The sequence below is a fragment of the Propithecus coquereli genome, unplaced genomic scaffold, assembly GCF_000956105.1.
Source record: "Propithecus coquereli isolate 6110/MARCELLA unplaced genomic scaffold, Pcoq_1.0 Scaffold122, whole genome shotgun sequence".
Taxonomy (NCBI): Eukaryota; Metazoa; Chordata; class Mammalia; order Primates; family Indriidae; genus Propithecus; species Propithecus coquereli.
The window spans coordinates 4,522,791-4,542,693 of record NW_012136303.1 but is presented as its reverse complement, the minus strand read 5'-3'; the positions used below and the strand labels follow the sequence as shown (position 1 = coordinate 4,542,693).

At 50.5% G+C, this 19,903-nt stretch overlaps 2 protein-coding genes across 3 annotated transcripts in view; both read left to right on the top strand.

Moving 5' to 3' along the window:
• HM13 (histocompatibility (minor) 13) overlaps positions 1–19,903 on the top strand; it is a 41,714-nt gene that overhangs the window by 12,762 nt on the left and 9,049 nt on the right. For both annotated transcript variants that reach the window (XM_012637666.1, XM_012637667.1), the window contains exons 3-9: positions 1,674–1,756; positions 6,970–7,058; positions 9,784–9,869; positions 9,962–10,087; positions 10,909–10,966; positions 14,740–14,823; positions 17,678–17,714. In XM_012637666.1, coding sequence (XP_012493120.1) covers positions 1,674–1,756; positions 6,970–7,058; positions 9,784–9,869; positions 9,962–10,087; positions 10,909–10,966; positions 14,740–14,823; positions 17,678–17,714 — 563 coding nt within the window. The remainder of the gene's footprint in view (positions 1–1,673; positions 1,757–6,969; positions 7,059–9,783; positions 9,870–9,961; positions 10,088–10,908; positions 10,967–14,739; positions 14,824–17,677; positions 17,715–19,903) is intronic.
• LOC105804921 (malignant T-cell-amplified sequence 1-like) lies at positions 8,170–9,738 on the top strand. Its single transcript, XM_012637668.1, has one exon. The coding sequence runs from the start codon at positions 8,265–8,267 to the stop codon at positions 8,808–8,810; it is 546 nt and encodes a 181-aa protein (XP_012493122.1). The 5' UTR covers positions 8,170–8,264; the 3' UTR covers positions 8,811–9,738.

Sequence of the window (19,903 nt, the reverse complement as noted above, 5' to 3'; positions counted from 1 at the left end):
GAGTAAGTCCCCTTTGTGGGGTCTCTAGGGATCACTCCAACACACCCACGGGCATTATACTCAGAGAGGCATATGAAATGAAAGGATCTACACCCACAGGTCCTAGAGAGGGAGGCATGGCGAGCCACACCGGGGCCCCATGGGAGGAGCTCAATCAAGCAGGTGGAGAAAGAGGGGAAGAGGACCCCTCAGTGAGCACCTTTATAGCAAGGGCCATAGGTGTGGCTCTGACTTTTTAGCAGCCAGAGTACAAAGGAATGCGAGACTTGATGTCCTGTGCACGTGGTCCCTGCAGTCAAACCAACTAGAAGCTCGAAGGTGTGGCTCGAGAGAGGTTTTTCCTGAAGGCCCACATCGAAGGAACACAGTGTGAGAGGTACACATCTTCGTAAATAAACACAATCCATATGCCTGCAAAATATGTTCATAGATCTGTTTCTTGAGGCATTCGCATAGGCCCCCGACTTACTCATCCGTTCAGTCATTCTGTGTTCATCGAGTGCCTGCTACCTCAGGTCTTGTGCTGGGGATACCAAAGTGAGGGAAACAGCTGACCATCCCTGCGCTCAAGGAGCGTCTGTTAAGTGGTAGAGACAGACACCGATCACATAGGTAGATGTGAAGTTACAGCTCTGAGAAATGCTGCGAAGGCAGCATTAGTGCCGGGAAAGCACAGAAGAACCAGCCTAGGGTGAAGCCCCAGTCTTGCCCAAGCTCCCGCCCAAGATAACAGCACCTGCATCTGCCTAGCTGCTCAGTCAAAACCCCAGGAATCATCCTTGTTCCTGCCCCCTCAGCCCTCACATCCAGCCCCTCCACACATCCTGCAGCTCCAGTGCAAGAACAGATCTAGAATCATTCCGCTGTTTATCACTTCCCCTCCGTGCCCCAGTCCCGGACACCTTGCCCTTCTGCCAGGTTGTGCGGCACCCTCCTCGCCGGCTCCCTGCTTCCACTCAGGCCCTGCGGGACTGTCCATACAGCAGCAGATGGGTCCCCTCATGCCGTCCAATCATGCCACGGCCCTGCCCTTAGCACTTCAGTACCTGTCTCATTCAGGTGAATCTAAAGTCTTCGAATTGGGAGCATTGTGACAGAATATTTCTCAGTCTCACCTAACAGTAATAAGACCAAGAAGCAGCTGTCAGGGCTGCTCTCATAACTTCCAGCTGTCACTGCAGGAGGAGTTATCAGGAAAGCAGGGCATGGAGAATGGAGCAGGCATGCAGGTGTCTTGTAGCCAGCAGGCCTGGGGCCTGGGCAGCCACTCCGTAGGGGCTCCCTAGGTTTCTGAGCAGAGAGAAGGAAACATGGAAGAGCGAGTTCCGAGGTTCCGACAGTTCTCTTGGGGCTCTGTACTTCAGACTCCCCTGTGCCCCCAGAACCCCCATGCAGGACACAAACTCAATAATTGCCTATCTCCAGATATATGGAGCCACCAAGCATAAACCTGCAGAATCCTTTGGGAGGTACATCTGGGGACTTGAGATTCCCCCCTTTTTTCCCCACAGCTGCAAACACTACAAAGCCTCTAGTACTGTTTAAGACTCTTCCTGACCGTCTTCCAACTCTAGAAGGGTGAGACCAACCTCCAGAAGAGAAATGGGGACTCTGGTTTCCTCATAGTCACCAGCAACCCTGACTTACTGTTTCTCTTTCCATTTTTGTCTCAGATATTCTCCCAGGAGTACATCAACCTCTTGCTGTCCATGTATTTCTTCGTGCTGGGAATCCTGGCCCTGTCCCACACCATCAGGTCAGAAGGCACCTCTCTGCAACATTTGAAGCAGCTTTCTCAGGAACCAGTACAGGGTCTCGGATGAGAACATGACCTTTGCTGTCACTCAGAGCCAGGTTTAAATCCTGGCTATAAAACTCCAGGGACTCTTTCCCCTATGTCACACTGTAGATGACCAGGACAAGAACTATAAGCTCTCTGGGCTACAGTTTCCTTACAGGGAATAAGAGTCTCTGGTGGGTGTCTTCCACCACCACAATTGTTGGGAAGGTTATTTGTGGATAATAATTCACGGTACTGAGGTGAGTGATACCAGTGCCACCTGCCAGGTGTTGTGGCCTGCTGTGTACCATGCAGTATGCTCGGCTCCTCACACCTGATCTTATAAGGAGAGCAAGGCAGGGTGGTGAGAAGTTAGGAGTGTGGGCTCTGGAATTTGACTACCTGACTTTGAATCCAGACCCTGCCATTCTGTGACCTTGGACAAGTTAGTTGATCTTTCTGGCCTCAATTTCCTCACAAATGTGGAGAAAAATAATAGTACCATCCTTGTGGGGTCATGTGGAAAGCTTTTAGCATGGTATCTGGCACTTAATGTGTTCAGTAAGTTTAGCTGCTGCTGTTACCTGTGTCAACCTGCCAGACAACATTATATGATTAGCTTTTGCTTTTAATCCTGTGTCACAGTCAGGGAAACTAAAGCTCAGAGAGGTTAAGAAATTTGCTAGGATCACACAGCTGATAAGCAACAAAGCCAGGATTCAAACCCAGGTATGGCCCCAGAGCCTATCCTCTTCCCCACTGCCACCCTGCTCAGACTGCCACACGTTCATGTCATTTCAGTGGGGATGAGTGATAAAGGCCAATGTTCCTTGGGGACCTACGATTGGTGTTTTGGCCAGTTCTCCACTGTGCGGGACTATCCTATGCATGACAAACATTTGGCACCCTTGCCCTGCTCACAAATGGGAGTTGTGCCACCACCCTTGCCTCAGCTTGTGACTACAAAGATGTCCCAGCATGTTTCCGTCCGCCCCTCTTGCAGTGGTACAGCCTAAGGCTGAGAACCACTGATAAATCAAGAGGTGGCCAGCAGACCGGAGAAAGTTCCCAGAAGGAAGAAACTTGACTTGAACTCAGCTTTGAAGGGCAGGAAACCTGGAAGAGGTAGGTGCAAAGGAGAGAGAGGTCAGGCCCAGGAGCTGGATGGTTTGTGCACATTGAGGGCACAGTCGGAGTAGATACAGAAAAAGCTAGAGAGAAAGAGCAGGATGTGCTCACCAAGGCTTTGAAAGCCGAGGTGATTGTGGCCTCGTTACTCGGGGCACTCTGGCAGGACGATGTGGTAGTCAGGAGCGTGAGCTCAAAGCAGGCAACCCTAGGACCAAGGCCTGGCTCGGCCAGCTCTGTAATTTGTATAAGATACTCAAGCTCTCTGAGCATCAGTCTTGCCACCTGTAAAATGGAGAGACTGCAAGTACCTCCTCAGAGAGGTGTGGGAAGGATCAGATGAGCCTCTGTAATGTCCCTAGAGCACACAGTGAGTTGAGTGGCTGGCCCAAGGTTGCACAGCTGGAACTTCAGCTCTGGTCCTCTGACTGAGGTCAGTGTTGTCTTCACCTACACTGACCCTTCACCCCCAAAATCTTTAGCTAGCTCAGGAGAATTCTAGTCCAGCCCCACATCTGGAAAAATGAAGGTCCAGAGTGACTTGAACCAGCAAGATAGTGGCAGGCCCAGTCACCCTTGCTCAAAGGACAGACCTGTCTTTTCATGGTGGACCTGAGGTGGGGTAGAGGCAGTCACTTCCAAGCACTGGATCCCTCCTTTCCTACACTGACTACCATCCTCCCTCCCCCCAACTCCAGCCCTTTGTACCCCAGCATCTGTGAGAGGCTTGAGACCCCTGGTTCTCCCCACTGCCCAATCTGCACCTCAGAGTGAGAGAACCCAGTGTGTTTTGAAAGCCACTCTTGGGCCATATGCTGAGGAATTGATTATTTATCTCAACAACTTTACAGATGAAATCTTCTCTCTACTCAACTGCTAAAGCAGGGTATTTTTAACCTCTAGCATTTTGACACCAGAGACTTTTCTTGCCTTTTAGAGCAATAACTAAGGGACATTGTCCCAAATTTCTCATAGATTAGTCAAGAAACAATTGTCTGTCTTTTAACCAATTCAAAATTTTGAGAGATAGACATTATCAACAGAAAATAAAACCAACAGCAGCTAAAACTGTACATGGTAAAATTTGTTAGTGACTAGAAACTAACAGAAGAATCATTTTCTTAATGAAGTTCAGAGAAACAAAATTTGACCTGGGAAAATCATACCTTGTAAAAACCATTGATGACTTTGGGCAGAAGGGGTGCTCACCATACAGGGAGGGCCAAAGGTGTCCAGTGAAAAATCTGAGAGTGACCAGAAACTGTTGGATGATTGAGATCGTTACTATAAAATTTACATGGGAAAGAATGGAATCTGATGGAAATAATTTTAGTAAAGGGAGGGGATCATTCAATCATGCTTTTTAGAAAGTCAAGCCAAGAATTAAATTGACTTTTCTTCAATTAAATTGAGTTTTCTTACATATTTTCTCAAAGAAAGTCTACAGTGTTGTTAGAATTTACGTGAGCTGCTGGTATCTACAGACTTGGAGTCAGACCTTCAGGATCCAAACAAGGTCCAAAGGTTCAAGACGTGGAAATTGAGGCTTGGAGGGGTTATGGGGTTATGTGGACTCCCAGAATTCCCAGCTGGTAAGGGCGGAGCGAGGTTTTGACCCTGGGTCTGTCTGATTCCAAAGCCAGTATTCATTACAGTTTTGGCAAAAGTGAAGGGGAAGGGAGAGTTTAAAGAGGGTGGGCTGGCCACCCTCTCCTGGCGGACCTGCAGTCTCCTGGGGTTGGCAGAAGAGAGGCCCGCTGAAAGGCTGTGAAGAGCTGCACCCGAGCTGAGATTCTCTTAGGATCCCCTCCGCCTCCACCACCATCCCCTAGCCCACCTCAGGCCTCTTTGGGAACAAACCACAGCTTGGAGTATTGGAGGGAGGCAGGGGCCACCCAGCCTGCCTTCACCTCGTACAGTCACCAAGACTCGAGCCCAAGCCAAATCCCAGACATCCCCCCTGCCAAGGGAACCTCGGCGTATTTTCATCCTGTCTGACTGAGCTCATGCCCCACACAGCTAACCTTTAGGAGGAAAAAAAGGCCCAGAGGGGCCAAATCTGCCACCCCAGGAGGAAGAGGCCACATCACCAGTTTCACTGACCCTTGCCTTCCACCCCCAGGGGAAGAAAGGCACCAGGATGTAGTTTCTCAGCAGGAAGAAGTGACCTTTAGGTTTCATGTGAGCCATCAAGGACCAAAAAAATTCTCTGCCTGCTACAAAAAGTCATTCAATTGTTCAGCAAGCATTTATCAGATGCCTCCCAGGCACCAGGCAGCTTCACGCCAGGGTGGGGTGAAGATGAAGAGATAGGGCCCCTGCCCTCAAGTCCACAGACTCACACTTGACTGTCCCCTGTGTCATCCAGCAGCCCCTTTTTTCTTGGAATAACAAAGACATCAGTCTAGAGACTTTCTACTTGAAGTTAAAGCTGCAGTTAAGCTTACAGGCTGCCAAGTACTCATTTAATTCATTTAGTAGCCCCACAAAGAAAGGTATTGTAGTGTTTCAGATGGGGAGATTGTTGCACAGAGAGTTAAGTAACTTTCCCAATATTACACTGCTAATAAGTGGCAGAGCTGGGATTTGAACCCAGAGATGACATTCTTAGCCATCACACTCTGCTTATTGAGAAACTAACCACCAAACTCCTAAGGAAGAGGCCAACTAAACTGGGTGAAGGGCTTAGCTCCTCAGGCCGCCTCTCTGCCTCTGCCCATACCTGTACACACGCCCTGACTTCAGACTGCCTCGAAAGTGATTCAGCAAACCAAGCTGAAAGTAGCTTCCAGCCTCCTCCACCAGCTTCTGCCTCCCATCTCAGAGCCCTGCTGTGGAAATCCATTCCTGACTCTACCCTCGTGTCTGCCAATCTCCGTTCACAAAGCCCTCCCACATCATTCATACCATGAGCCCCACAGGTTGGGAGGGGTCAGCTGTTTGAAAAGTGGGGAAATGGAGGCCTGTTAGTTGAGAGGACCATTCCTGGATTTGCCTGCCTCATTAGTCGTTATCAGCCTGATCTGATGCCAAATGCTTTTGAGCTCAGGCTCTTGAGGAGTGCGCCACAGAAGCTCACAGTTCCTGCATCCCTGCTGCAGGCCTAGTGCTGGGCTAAGCTTCTCACCTGCCTTCTCATATCTTCACAGTAACCCTTTTAGAAGGTGGTATTATTATCCCTACATACAAGAAAAGAGACTGGGGCGCAGGAGACTGAGCCACTTAAGTGGCTCACCCAGGGCCACACCGCTGGTGCATGGCAAAGCAGGCTTCAGGGCTGGGCTGCCACCTAAGCTTGTAGCCATTCCGCAACACTGCTGGGAGCAGCTGGATCAAGAGGCCCTGGTTTGCTAATCTCTCTCTGAAGATGATCCAGAGAAGAACGTCTCCATCCCTGCCTGGCCCGGAAGTAGGGCAGGCTGGGTAATCAGAATATTTCTAGAGGTGAAGCCAAGCTGATCTTGAGCAATAGAAGCCTTTGTGGAAAGAGTGAATGTGAGGGTGATCATGCCCTGGGGGGCTGAGATTCATCTGACTGATCAATTCCAGCTGAGTTTATAAAAATCTCAGGCCTGTTGCTGGACAGCAGAATGACAGATCATGGAGTGGGGTAGAGGTGACCATCAGGTCATCTGACTTCATAGGTCTGGAAGGGAATCCTGGAATATGCTTGACAAGAGACTCATACAGGTGGTGCATGGTCCAGACTTTGGGATCCATTGATCTCCCAAAACCTATATTTTACATGAAAGTCTGTCTCCCTCTGCTTTGCATTTCTTCAGTGGTAACAAAAAGGCAGTTTGGGAATCACTAGGAGTTCAGTGACCTAGGTTGGAGTCTCAGCTTAGATATTGGCTCCTTGCATGACCCTGGGCAAGTTACTTATTCTCTGAGGGCCTATTTCCATGTCTATAGAGTGGAAACAATAACACCTAACTATCAGGGCAGTTGTGAGGGTGCCAGGAGATAACAGCTGTAAGTGGCTGTTGGGGGGAGTAGTGTTAGGGCCATGATTGCCCATGGGGGCTGTGTTTGCCGACCTGCTTTGTCTTTCCTTCCAGCCCCTTCATGAGTAAGTTTTTTCCAGCCAACTTTCCAAATCGACAGTACCAGCTGCTCTTCACCCAGGGCTCTGGGGAGAGCAAGGAAGGTCAGTGCTGCCCACTTTCCCCTGTGGTGTGCCCTGGGTGTTTTCCACCACCATTCCCTTTGTCTTTCCAATATTGGGGTTCTCCAGTAGAGCAAGTGATGAAAGAGGTGGACTCTGGGATCTCATGGCCTGGATTCACATCCCAGCTCTGCTGCTACCTAGACATGGGACCCTGTGTGAATGCCTTACCTCTCTGAGCACTGAATGTTTTTGTTGTTTTTTTTTTTCATTTGTAAAATGAAAATGATAATCTACTGCCTCCTTCATGGGCATGTTGTTAGGACTGCAAATAAATGATGAGTGCAAAGCATTCAGCTCACTGCCTGACTCATAGCACTTAGTAAAAGTTGACCTTTGCAACTATTTTTATTGTGTTTATTTTTAGTGTGATTACATTCCACCTAAGATTTGAAAAGGGAGTTCCACAGTTCTTTTTCAAAAATGAAAACTATCGGAATTGGGAGGAGCCTAGGATTCACAGGTTAGTTAGGGTACGGATTTGAATGCTGTAATAAGATTATCAATGGCTTGACCAAGTGGAAGATATCCAGCACTCTCTCACACAGTGGCACGTGGCGTATTCTGCCTTGTCCCTAGAAAGCAGTGATTTTATGCGATTCTTTTTTGCATCTCAAGTGCATCTGTGTAAAATAAATGATTGCACAGTTTCATTAAGAAAGCTAAGCTTGCGGCCACAGAGCCTTCCGGGTTCTAGCCCCCATCTGTCTTACGCTCCGCCATGCTCAGGGGTGGTCCTTGGATCCGCGATGGTGACCATCATTCCACTGTCCAGCCAGAGGGAAAGCGAGGCATTCATATCCGGGGCCAATTAAGCTGCAGAGGGGAAGCTGGAAAATGGCCTTGAGTCCGTCTCATGTCCGGTTGGAAGTCATCACGGAGTGCCCCGGAATTGTATCACTTTTTGCTTTCCAAGTCCCGCCCCTTTCATCGACTCCCACCGAAGAGGACTCGGTAGTCTGAGGAGGAGCGGACAGAGCGCCGCCATGACGTGGAGGTCGGAGGACCGGAAGTAGTCAGATTTCATGGAGCCGTAAAGCGCGGCTGCCTGCCTCGGTTTCCGGTTGGCGACAACGGTTCAGACCATCGGCGCAGGGTTTGGTGTAAGGGACGCTGCCCGACCGCTGCCGGTTCCGTTTCTTTCCCTCTCCGGGCCTTTCCCTGCCATCGCCCCGTTCACGTTGGATCATGTTCAAGAAATTCGATGAAAAGGAAAATGTGTCCAACTGCATCCAGTTGAAAACCTCAATTATTAAGGGTATTAAGAACCAACTGATAGAGCAGTTTCCAGGTATTGAACCATGGCTTAATCAAATCATGCCTAAGAAAGATCCTGTCAAAATAGTCCGATGCCACGAGCATACGGAAATACTTACGGTAAATGGCGAATTACTATTTTTTAGACAAAGAAAAGGGCCTTTTTATCCAACTCTAAGGCTACTTCATAAATATCCTTTTATCCTGCCACACCAGCAGGTTGATAAAGGAGCCATCAAATTTGTACTTAGTGGAGCAAATATCATGTGTCCCGGTTTAACTTCTCCTGGAGCTAAGCTTTACCCTGCTGCGGTCGATACAATTGTTGCAGTCATGGCAGAAGGAAAACAGCATGCTCTGTGTATTGGGGTCATGAAGATGTCTGCAGAAGATATTGAGAAAGTCAACAAAGGAATTGGCATTGAAAATATCCATTACTTAAATGATGGGCTGTGGCACATGAAGACCTACAAATAAGCCTCAGAAGGAATGCACTTGGGGGGCTAAATATTGATATTGTACTTTATATGTGTTTGTGTGTGTGTGTGACAGCGTGAAGACAATACCTCTGTGGTTATGCTAAGTAAATTTAACAGATACTTGAAGGGAAAAAAATCAGGGTGCTGTTACCACAGTGGAGAAAACAGAAGTTGGGGGACAAGCAGTCTGCTACACTCTGGAATCTGAAAGGAGCAGCTGCACTCTGTGACTCTGGGCAAGCTTCATCTCCTCTCTGGGCTCCCTTATTTGCAAGTGATCAAGAATGGCTCTGAGGATGTCTGCCAGAGGGCCCCCCTACAAGAGCAGCCTTGGGGACTCCTTCCCGCCTTTTCTCCAGGCCTCCATCTCTCACCTTCTTCTTCCTGCTCTGCTAGTGAACTAGAACTGCCAGCAAACTTCTCGATTCCTTTGGCGGCAAAGTAGAAAGGTTCCAGAATGAACTAGGACCTTGCTAAAAACCTGGGCTCAAAGGCAGCTGGCATTGACTGAGCACCTGCTGTGTGCCAGGCATTGTGCTGAGTGCATTGTAAGGACTGTCTTACTTACTCCCCACAGCAGCCCTGTGAGGGAGGTGCTGTTATCACCTTTTCACGGATGAGGAAACAAGCTCAGAGAGGGAACTGCCTCCCCAAAGGTTACCCAGCCCCAGCTACAAGTGGCAAGTCCTGTACTTTCAACACTAAGGACCACCTCCCACTGACCCTGCACCAGGCTTGTGTTCTCTCTGGGCCTCCGTTCCCTTCTCTAGGATATTGGAGGAGTTGAGGGTGGCTCCAGTGACCTCTCTCCCCTCCTAAAACTCTTACCGATCTGAGGCAGGCGAGGCTTAGCCCCCTAGCCTGTGGGACTCTGACAGTGCCCACAGCCATGCCCTCCTGCGTCCAGGGGCTGACAGGTGGGAGGGGCAGCCCCACCCCGGGGAGTGGACTTACTCGGCCTCTCTGTTCAGAGATCATCAATTACGAGTTTGACACCAAGGACCTGGTGTGCCTGGGCCTGAGCACCATCGTTGGTGTCTGGTACCTGCTGAGGAAGGTAAGTAGCCAAGTCCTGGGCAGAAGGGGAGGCTGGGGTGACAGGGCAGGGTTGGGGCACAGCAAGCTGGTCTCACTCCTGTCTTTCCCCAGCACTGGATTGCCAACAACCTTTTCGGCCTGGCCTTCTCGGTTAACGGGGTAGAGCTCCTGCACCTGAACAATGTCAGCACTGGCTGCATCCTGCTGGGCGGACTCTTCATCTACGACGTCTTCTGGGTGAGTCAGGCAGGGAGCCCCAGCATGTCCAGCTTCGGGGCCCCTTCACCTTCCTACTCCCCTGCCTCTGTGGCCTAAGGGTCATTAGTATGATGGAGAGCAACTGCCTTGGAGTGGAAGTCGGGAGCCCAGAGCAGGTCCCCTCTGGGCCCATCTGTGAAATGGAGCCAGAGAGAACAGATTCCACCTCTTTCTAAGAGCACACTCTGTGCAGTGCCTTCCGACCACCCTCATGTCTTCCTCATGGTGGCCCTAGCAGGGGTATTACTTAATCCCATGTCTCCTCAGCAAGCAAGTCGAGACTCGGAGTTGAGACTCAGAGAAGTCCAGGCGCGGGTAGTAGAATGCTAATGAACGGGCCCAGCAAGGGCACTGACTGAGGAGGAAGAGGCTGGCTGTGCTCTGGCTGCACACCAGCCCTGGGCTGAGGGACCTGTCATACTCACTCTTGAGAGGCACTGCAGAGGGATCGAGGTCAGCCTGACTCAGGCACCTGTTCCCTGATCCCAGGCAGCCTCTTCTCCCCTTGAGTGGGTGGTGCTGGAGAACTTTATCACTTGGGAGGGACAGAACCCTGAACAAACATGGGCTGCCTGGCTTAGGCCATTGGAGGTCCTTTCTATACTCTGAATTTCCCCTTTGTTGCCCAGAACCAATATCAGTGCTCACCTTGCCTCAACTTTAGATCTGCACTGCAGCTCCTCGCACCTCCCTACCCTTATCCCCACAGATCTCAGGCAGCCGCACATCTGGAACCCTGGGGACAGCCATTCTTTCCCATCCAGCCCCTCACTTCCCTCCAAACTCCTCTCTTCTTCTAGGTATTTGGCACCAATGTGATGGTGACAGTGGCCAAGTCCTTTGAGGCACCAATAAAATGTAAGTGACCGCCCCCACCATGGGGAACCCCTCTGCCCACCCCAGCTGGCCCATTCCCTCGTGGTCCCTCCTTTGGTCAGTGTCTCTCCCTTATCTCTTCCCCACATACCTCTTCCTTCTCCAAGCTTTCCTGTGTCCCTCCAGCCTGGGGTCCTTCTCAGTGAGTCATCTGATTGTGTTCACAAGCAGCCACCCCCTGCCTAGGCCCTGGCCTCTGGCCCCTTGGTCACGGTGCAGCGTGGTGTGAGATGAGCTAGAATGGGAGCAAGCATGGAGGGAAGGTGTTCAACCCAGCCCATGGTGGGGCACACAGGGACCTCTGTGCTGAGACCTGAAGCTTCCCTACCTGGGATCCCCTCAGCACCTGGGTATTGTGTGCTGTCTATCTCACACGGCCTTGGTTTTGTTCTTTAGTGCATCTGTTGTTTATTGTTCAGAAAATCCAACTACAGGTTGAGCATCTCTAATCCAGAAATCTGAAATCCAAAATGCTCCAAAATCCAAAACTTTTTGAGCATCAACATGACACAAGTGGAAAATGCCTCACATAAGTACTTAACACAAACCTTGTTTCATGCACAAAATTATTTAAAATATTGTATAGGGTCAGGCTTGATGGTGCATACCTGTAGTAACAGCTGCTTAGGAGGCTGAGGCGGGAGGATCACTTGAGCCCAGGAGTTGAAGGCTGCAGTGAGCCATGATCACACCACTGCACTCTAGCCTGAGCAAAGGAGCGAGACCTTGTCTCTTAAAAAATAAATAAATAAAAAATAATGTATAAAATTATTTTCAGGCTATGTGTATAAGGTATATATAAAACATAAATTAATTTCCTGTTTATTTTTATTTTTATTTTTTTTTTTTTTTGAGACAGAGTTTCACTGTGTTGCTCGGGCTAGAGTGCCGTGGTGTCAGCGTAGCTCACAGCAACCTCAAACTCCTGGGCTCAAGCAATCCTTCTGCCTCAGCCTCCCGAGTAGCTGGGACTACAGGCATGCGCCACCATGCCCGGCTAATTTTTTCTATATATTTTTAGTTGTCCAATTAATTTCTTTCTAATTTTAGTAGAGACGGGGTCTCGCTCTTGCTTCAGGCTGGTTTCGAACTCCTGAGCTCAAACAATCCGCCTGCCTCGGCCTCCCAGAGAGCTAGGATTACAGGCGTGAGCCACCGCGCCCGGCCTGAATTTCCTGTTTAGATGTGGGTCTCATCTCCAAGATATCTCATTATCAATATGCAAATATTTCAAAATCCAAAATAATCTGAAAGGTATCTGGTCCCAAGCATTTCAGATAAGGGATACTCAACCTGTGTAAGCATTGTCAAACAAGGGAAATTTTGTATCTTACACTGCAGCAAGCCCAGGGGTAGAAGGCTGAGGGTTGGGTTAATGACCCTCAGTGACTCCATTCAGGAGCCAAGGTCACTTCAGTCCTCCCACCCCACCATTCTCAGCATGTCCACCTGTCCCTTAGCTCATCCCTTCATGGTCCCAAGATGGCTGCCACAGTCCCTAGCATTGACTCCTCGCACAGCCATGTTCAGAGACAGAAAAGGGAAACTGTCTCTTTTTCATCAGAGAGGGATGTTTTTCCCCAAATCCCCCGTGCAGTTTTTGTCATATTTTATTGGCCAGATTGGGTCACATCCCAAGTCCAAACCATTCCTTAGTAAGGGGGATGGGAAGAGCATGATTAGCTTAGAGTCCAAGCGTTAGACTAGTCAAGAATCGCTACCTGGGATCACAAGGCTCAAAGAGCAGGGACAAAATCATTCGGGCATGACAGCAAGGAAGAAGAGGAAGACGCTATCGGGAAGGCATTCAGCAGTGCTTGAGTGCCGTGGAAGCACTGGCTCCAGGCAGGGGGAAGTCCTCTCAGGGAATCGAGAAGTACCTGTCTTTCTCATGGACTCATTCTCCACCACCACAGACAGGTTTTCTCCATGTACTGGGGAGGGTTTCCTGGCCACAAACTGCTCATGAATTCTGTGGTCCCAGCTCAGTGACCACAGAGGATAACAAGTTTCTCCCAGCTTTGGACTGAATAACCTACAGGGCCTGGCTTGGCTCGTGAGCCAGACAGTCCCACGGGGGAGATGGAGGATCATGATGGACAGGCTGGGGTCACGGCCCTCTCCAGTGCCTGGGGGCAGAGCGTTTGAATTGGCAGGCCCCAGAGCCAAGTGTATAAGGGGAGGGCAGTTCTCCAGAGCAAGGGAACAGCTGCTGGGCAAGCCAGAACAACAGTTACTCCCCACGTGCTTTGATGGATGAGCCCAGGGGGTGTGGGAGCACCGAGAACCCAGCCAAGGTGTCAGGAAAAGCTTTTCTGGGTCATGAAGGATGAATACGCATTTACCAAGCATGCAGGGGCAATATGGGTGTTTGAAAGAGAATGCACAGCTTCAGCAGAGGGCTGGAGGCAGGAAAGTGCATGGGAGGGCCCTAGGAACAGAGAATCAGGGAGGGAACGTGGCCAAGTTCAGGGGAACGACAGCTAAGTTCTGGGGGAATGGGCTGGAAAGAGATGGGCAGAGGCCAGAGTTGGGGAAGCCGAGGATGCCATGCCAGGGAACTTGGACACTGCCCAGTAGGCAGTGGATGAGCAGAGAAATGATACCATCATTATTTGGTTTCTGATGCTTGGGGTCTGGTGTTCTGGGTTGAAAAGAAGACCCGTTGTCTTCCCCTTCTAGGACTAGAGTTCAGAGGCAGAAAAACAGAATAGTTAAGTGCACATAGGCTGAAGACAGGCTGCCTGGGCTTGAATCTCAGCTCTACCACTTGCTAACTATGTTGCCGTGGGGAGGAGACTTAATCTCTCTGAGCCCTGGTTTCCACATCTGTAAAATGGAGACAACAGTCTCTGCCACTCAGAATTGAATGGTACCAGGGTTGAGAAAATCGAATGAAGAAATCTCTAAATCATTGTGCACTGCCCACTGAAGGCAGGAAGAAGCAGGCACGGTGAGGGCATCTATATATTTATTACAGAAGCAGAAGTTTACCCAGAACCCCTATCGTACCTCTGTGTACATACTGTTAGCCAGAGTCATATGACCACCCCTGGCTGCAAGGGAAGTCAGGAATTCAGGGGACAGGATTGTCCTGATTGACTTAGTCTGACAGCATACTCGATGTGTCAGCTGGGAAGGCCACCCCACACAAAGTCAGGACTGGGTTAGTAAAGAAGGCGTGGGGGAGTAGCTAATTTGTGCAGATCATCTAATCCTCACCAGCACCCTGTGGGACCGGTCCAGCAGGATTTCTGATGGGGGGCTTGAGGCAAGAAATTTGCAGTTGTGTGGCCTTTCCCCCCTCAGCAGATACAGAAGGAGCCTACAGGCCAGGCGCACCCTGCTTCCGAGTAAGAGCCACCATCTGTCCATACCCCTGCTGCAGTGAGATGGAACACCTTTCAGATGTCAGCACTGTGGGGCCCTTTTCTTTCATATACTGGGCTTCAGCATCAATCCCGTATAACCAAAGGGTTCTCTGCCTAGAAAACGGCATTGGAATTGTACGGTATGAGTTACAGCTCAGTAAAGGCATTAAACCTTCAGCCTAGATGACCCCAGATTCCTCCCCCCTCTAAGCAGCTACGATTCCAGATGGAGACATTGCCCTTCAGCCTGTGAACATCCTCTCGCCTCCCCATCCCCCACCCAGAAATGCAAATGTGTGAGTTTCACACAACAGGGGTGCGGACCTAGGAGTCAGAGTAAGCTGGGCTCCAGCCGGCTCCTCACGCCCCTCCCCCCCCCTGCAGTGGTGTTTCCCCAGGATCTGCTGGAGAAGGGCCTTGAAGCAGACAACTTTGCCATGCTGGGACTCGGGGATATCGTCATTCCAGGTGAGCTTGCTGGGGGGGTGTTGTGTGAGGGTGGAGAGGGTATTCCCTGGAGCGTGGGGGATTACTGCAAAACAGACAGCCTTACCAGCTAGGAAAGGAAAAAGGAAAGAGAAGGGGTCAGGCTGGGTAATGCCAGCCCCCCACCCCTGGGTCAGGCCAGGATTTGGTGAAGGATTCCACATCAACACGCAGTTACGCGGTGCCAGTCACTCCCAGCCCCAGGCTGGGCCTTGGGCAGACAGCAGTGAGCAAGACTGTCCTCATGGAGCTTCTCGTCTAGGTAAGCAGACGTTATTGAAGAACCACAAGGTGAAATTGGACAATGACAGACTGAAGTACGCTCTATGAAAAAGCACATTCTAAGACTTTCTTAAAGGAGTCCACCCCTCTCCCATACACCGACAGGCAGCGGAGTGTTTGCAGGTGTTACAGACGTACTGGAACGGCCATAGCCCCCTTGCTGCTCCTCCCTGTGCTGAGAAAACACGGTCTGTGGGCACATGGCTCCTGTGTCTGCAGTCTCTGCAGAGGGACGTGTGTGCACACCTGCTTATCTGCACAAGCTGGCCTTTGGGGCCCTGCATCTACATGTGAGTGCTAGCTGGTGCCCTGTGGATATGGGCACAGGGGCCCCGTTCACAGTCCCAAGCTTGGGCGTACATCCCACGAACCCACAGCCTTGCCTCGCCTTGGGGCACCAGCTGCCACTCTGAGGGCAGCAGAAGTGACTGAGACTTGGCTGCTGTGTGTCTGCAGAGCTGGGCCCAGTGATGGGACAGTCGGCACCCGAGGGCATGCTTGTTTTGCTAGTCTTAGAGTCGGAGAGTTAGAAGCTTGCTTAAAGGAAAATTTGGAGCAAATTAAAACCCAGCTTACTTTCCAGTGCAGGATGTGATAGCGATTCTAATAACCTAGGGCGATACCTTCATCTTGGGACACACGTGGATGCGATGCAGAGGCTTTCCCTGTCTACCTGTTGAGGAAACGGAGGCTCAGAAGTGAAGGAACTGTAGAAACTCACACACTAGTAAGCAACAGGGCCAGGACACAGACCACGTTTGTCTGACCACGCAAAAGGTTACACTGGCAGAACTGCCCTTGTAACAGTAACAGCAATAATAAGATAACCATGGCCACGTTCCTGTTGTGTGCCAGGCATTGTGCTGGGTGCTTTTTATAGGTTATCTTTACTATTTCTGGCAGCCCAATGAGGTAGAGGAGTATTTCCATTTTACATATGAGGAAACTGAGGTTCAAAGAGATGGTTCAGCTTGCCTAAGGCCATGGGGGAGAGGGGGAGATGGGCTCGAACCCAAGAGTTTTCATAACTAGCAGCCCTGTGAGGCAGGGAGACTCCCTTCCCCAGGAGAAGGTGGCTCCGTCAGAAAAAATTGAGTCCCGTAAAGCATCTGTCTGGGTCTCCAGGGGATGGTCCCGCACAGGCACCCACACGCACTTCCCCGGTGTGCTTGTCGCTCGTAACTTCTGGGCTTAGGCATGCACCGTGCAGCCACGCATATCTGTCCCTCCCCTGTCCTTTCTCTATATATATCCTCAGATCTTTCAGCAGTCACAGTAAACGTAGGTCGAGCTCGTCGTCCCAGACTCTTGGTGGAGCGTTGGTTGAGCATTGCCCCTGGCAGGACTCAGACCCCTGGATTAGTTGGAGAACAGTTGTGGAATTCAGCCACCAGGGGGCGCTGAGTCCCCAGCTTTGTTTCCAGAAAGGCGGTGTTTTGTCTGCTTTCTCCATCCCCTATTCACAGTCTTCACTGAGGACTAACTCATTTCCGTCTTTCAAATGAATCCTGTGTTGCCAGGCTGTGCTGCTTATCAGCACAGAACGTTTCAGTTCTTGAGAGCCTGCCCTCAACTAGATGAGACCCAGCCTCTGCCCTGTATGAGCCCAGAGACCAGTGAGGGACACAGGCACGTAAACACACGCAGGCTGGACTGTCTGGCTGTGTCCCAGGGATGCTTAGGCCTCTGGGTGTCTCCCTGGTTTGAGAGAGCAGTGGGTGAGCAGAGGTAACCGTCCTCTCGTGAGCTCCTGCAGAGCTCCTGATGGTCTGCTCCTTGCTCCTGCTCCTTCCCCTCCAGCCAGCAGCTGCCACAGGGTCTTTTTCAAAACCTATTTAGGTTATTCTCCCACTTACAACTCTTCCAGTGTGTCCTCTTACTTGGGATAAAGACCTGCCTGCTCCCATGGCCCCTGGGGCCCTGCATGACTGGTTCATCCCTCATCTACTCTGGGTTGCCACCCTACCGGCCCCTCAGTCCCTGCCGCACCCCTGAGCCTTCTTTCCCCAGGACCTTTGCACGTGCTGTACCCTCTTCCTGGCACGTGTCACTTCAAAGAAGCCCTCCTACCCCTCCACCACCACCACCACCCCCACCCCCAGCCTAGGTCTCATCCCTGACATACCTTTTTGCGACACAGGAAGCCCCCTTTCACAGTTACAATCTTACTGTGGTTTGTGTTACTATTTGAGGTATGTCACCGCATGGCTACCCCCGCCCCCTTGGCTGAGCGCTGTGAGCGCAGTAGTGAGTTTGCTTACTCCAGTATTGCCTGCAGTACTTGGTACTTAGCAGGCACTCAATAGACCCAGTGTGATGGTGTGAGGTGCTGGGTCACGGTAATCCCAGGCCAGAGCAAAATCCTGGGACCTTCTCATCATCCAGGTAGAGAAATGGGATTTCTGCTGGCGCTTGGCAGTGCTGGCCACACCCTTGGCCCCCATGATTATTCCGTGACTGGGAAGCCCTGGTTGGGGACCAGGACCCAGTCTCTTGTTAGTCTACTGTCCTGCTCCTTCCCTGCCACTCTCTAACCCTGGCTTTCTCCCTGCAGGGATCTTCATTGCCTTGCTGCTGCGTTTCGACATCAGGTAAGTGAGTGAGGGCCCACCCTGGGCTGGGGGTCTCCAGGGATTCTCCAGTGGCTTTCAGGAGCCCAGAGGAGGTACCTCAGGGGACCAGACCCTCCACCTGACAGCAACCAGAGCCATTCTGATTTTATGTCCATTTAGCATTTTGAAGTTCTAAGTGTTTGAAGAGCCTGAGGTCAAGATGTTTTAAAAGTTAAGAATCACAAGCCAGAGATTTAAACTCAGAAGTTCCTGGTGATACTCACTTTGTGACCCTGGCAGGTGGCATGACCTTTCTGGGCCTCAGGGTTTCTCATCCTTAAGTTCGTGGTAAACAAGAGTTCCTGCCTCAGGATTATGAAAGTCTGGAGGGAGAGTGCTGAGCACAGGGTGACCTCAGTAGCTCTTTGGGCAAGTCCAGCTGCAGTCATCATTATCATCATCATCATCATCATTTTTTATCAGCCTCAGGTCAGGTCGCCATGTCCCAGCTGCTCTAGCTGTTCCCTGCCCTCTCCTTACTCAGAATTTTTTCCGTCTGTTGTAGAAAAACAAGCACAGAGGAGAGAAGGGGGATCCAACTTGGGTCACCACTTAAAACACAAGAAAGGTCGTATCTGAGTTAATGCACCTGGGCATCTGGGCCTCCCGCCAGCAGGTGGCGCCAGCAACTGCTCTCTCATTTTATGCTCAGTCATCCCAGCAAGGACTCCTGTATGCGCTTAATTTTGAGGTGGTCTGTGAACTTTTCTTAATCTCCTCATGCCCCATAATTGCAAAAACACTAATAACGGTAACAGTGGTAATGAGAAACTCGGTACCAAAATCACTGAAATCCAATTTTCATGTGAAACTTAATTTCCCCACTTGCGAACATCTGAGTTATCTGTGTAGTGCCACTTCGGACCTCATGAACACATGGGCTTACAGACACCTTTGGAGGGGACCTGGCCAGTTTGTGAGCAGAGGCAAGTCTGTGCCAGCTGTCCCTGCTGCTGGCTGTTAAGAGGTAATACAAGGTGAAACCCACAAGAGTACCCCAGGCTGTTTGCCTGGACACAGATTCAGCTGCCGGCACCCTCAGAGGCAGAATCGAATTCCTGGCCTGGTTCACAGGATAAGCAGGCTCCTCGGAGCTGATTCCGGAACTGGTGCAGCGTTCCCAGAGGGAGTCACTGGGAGTCACTGGTTCTCACAACAGGACAGCTGTCAGTGTACTTACAGCTCAGATGCACCCAGGTTTAGGGGAGAAGGGGATCAAAAGTACTCATTCCTTCCACAAATGTTAGCTGAATTCATAGTACTGGCTGGGCACCGTTCCAGGTGCTGGGGACACACAGAGGTTGTGAAACTGGCATGGTAAAGGGAAGTCACATAATGGCAATGCCAGGTTGCATGCAGTTCATCTATTCTGAAGCTAATCTTGGATGAATCACTTCCAGGAAACCACTGGCATGTTATTCATGCAGCCAGTGTCTATTTAGTGTCCACAAATAGGTTACTGAACTGTTACATCCACTGCACTTAAAAGTAATAACTTTAGCCGGGCATGGTGGTGCATGCCTATAGTCCCAGCTACCTGGGAGGCTGAGGCAGAAGGATTGCTTGAGCCCAGGAATTTGAGGTTGCTGTGAGCTAGGATGATGCCACGGCACTCTGGCCCGGGCAACAGAGTGAGACTCTGTCCCAAAAAAAAAAAAAGTAATAACCTTTGCAGTTTCTGTATTCATGTTTCTCAAAGCATGATCCACCTATATCAAATTCACCTTAGTTATCTTTTCAAAATGCAGATTCCTGGGCCTTGCCCCAGACCTATTAGATCAGACTCCCTGGGGAGTGGACCTAGAACCCTGCTTTTGCATTTTTTTTTTTTTGCAAGGTTCCCAGATGATTTTTATGCTGGCTAAAGTCTTACAGCCACTATTGTAGGTTACAGCATTTGATACTCACAATCACCAGGGAGATGGGCTCCTCATCTTCCCATTTCGCAGATGAATAAGCCAAGACAGAGGAGAAGAGTGACTTGACCAAAGAGATGGCTGGGGGCTGTACCAGAGTGCAGGCCTGTCTCCAGACCCCCAGCCCAGAGCTCTGTCACCCCCACAACCTCCAGGTTCTTCCCCAGATGCCTCCTCAGAAGGGATATTACCGCTCCAGTCCGTATATCTAACCCTCCTCCTCTTTCTTCTCACACCTCCCCTGAAGCTTGA

What these genes read in the sequence shown, in the direction of transcription:
- LOC105804921 (XM_012637668.1), top strand. Translation starts at nt 8,265, where the DNA reads ATGTTCAAGAAATTCGATGAAAAGGAAAATGTGTCCAACTGCATCCAG.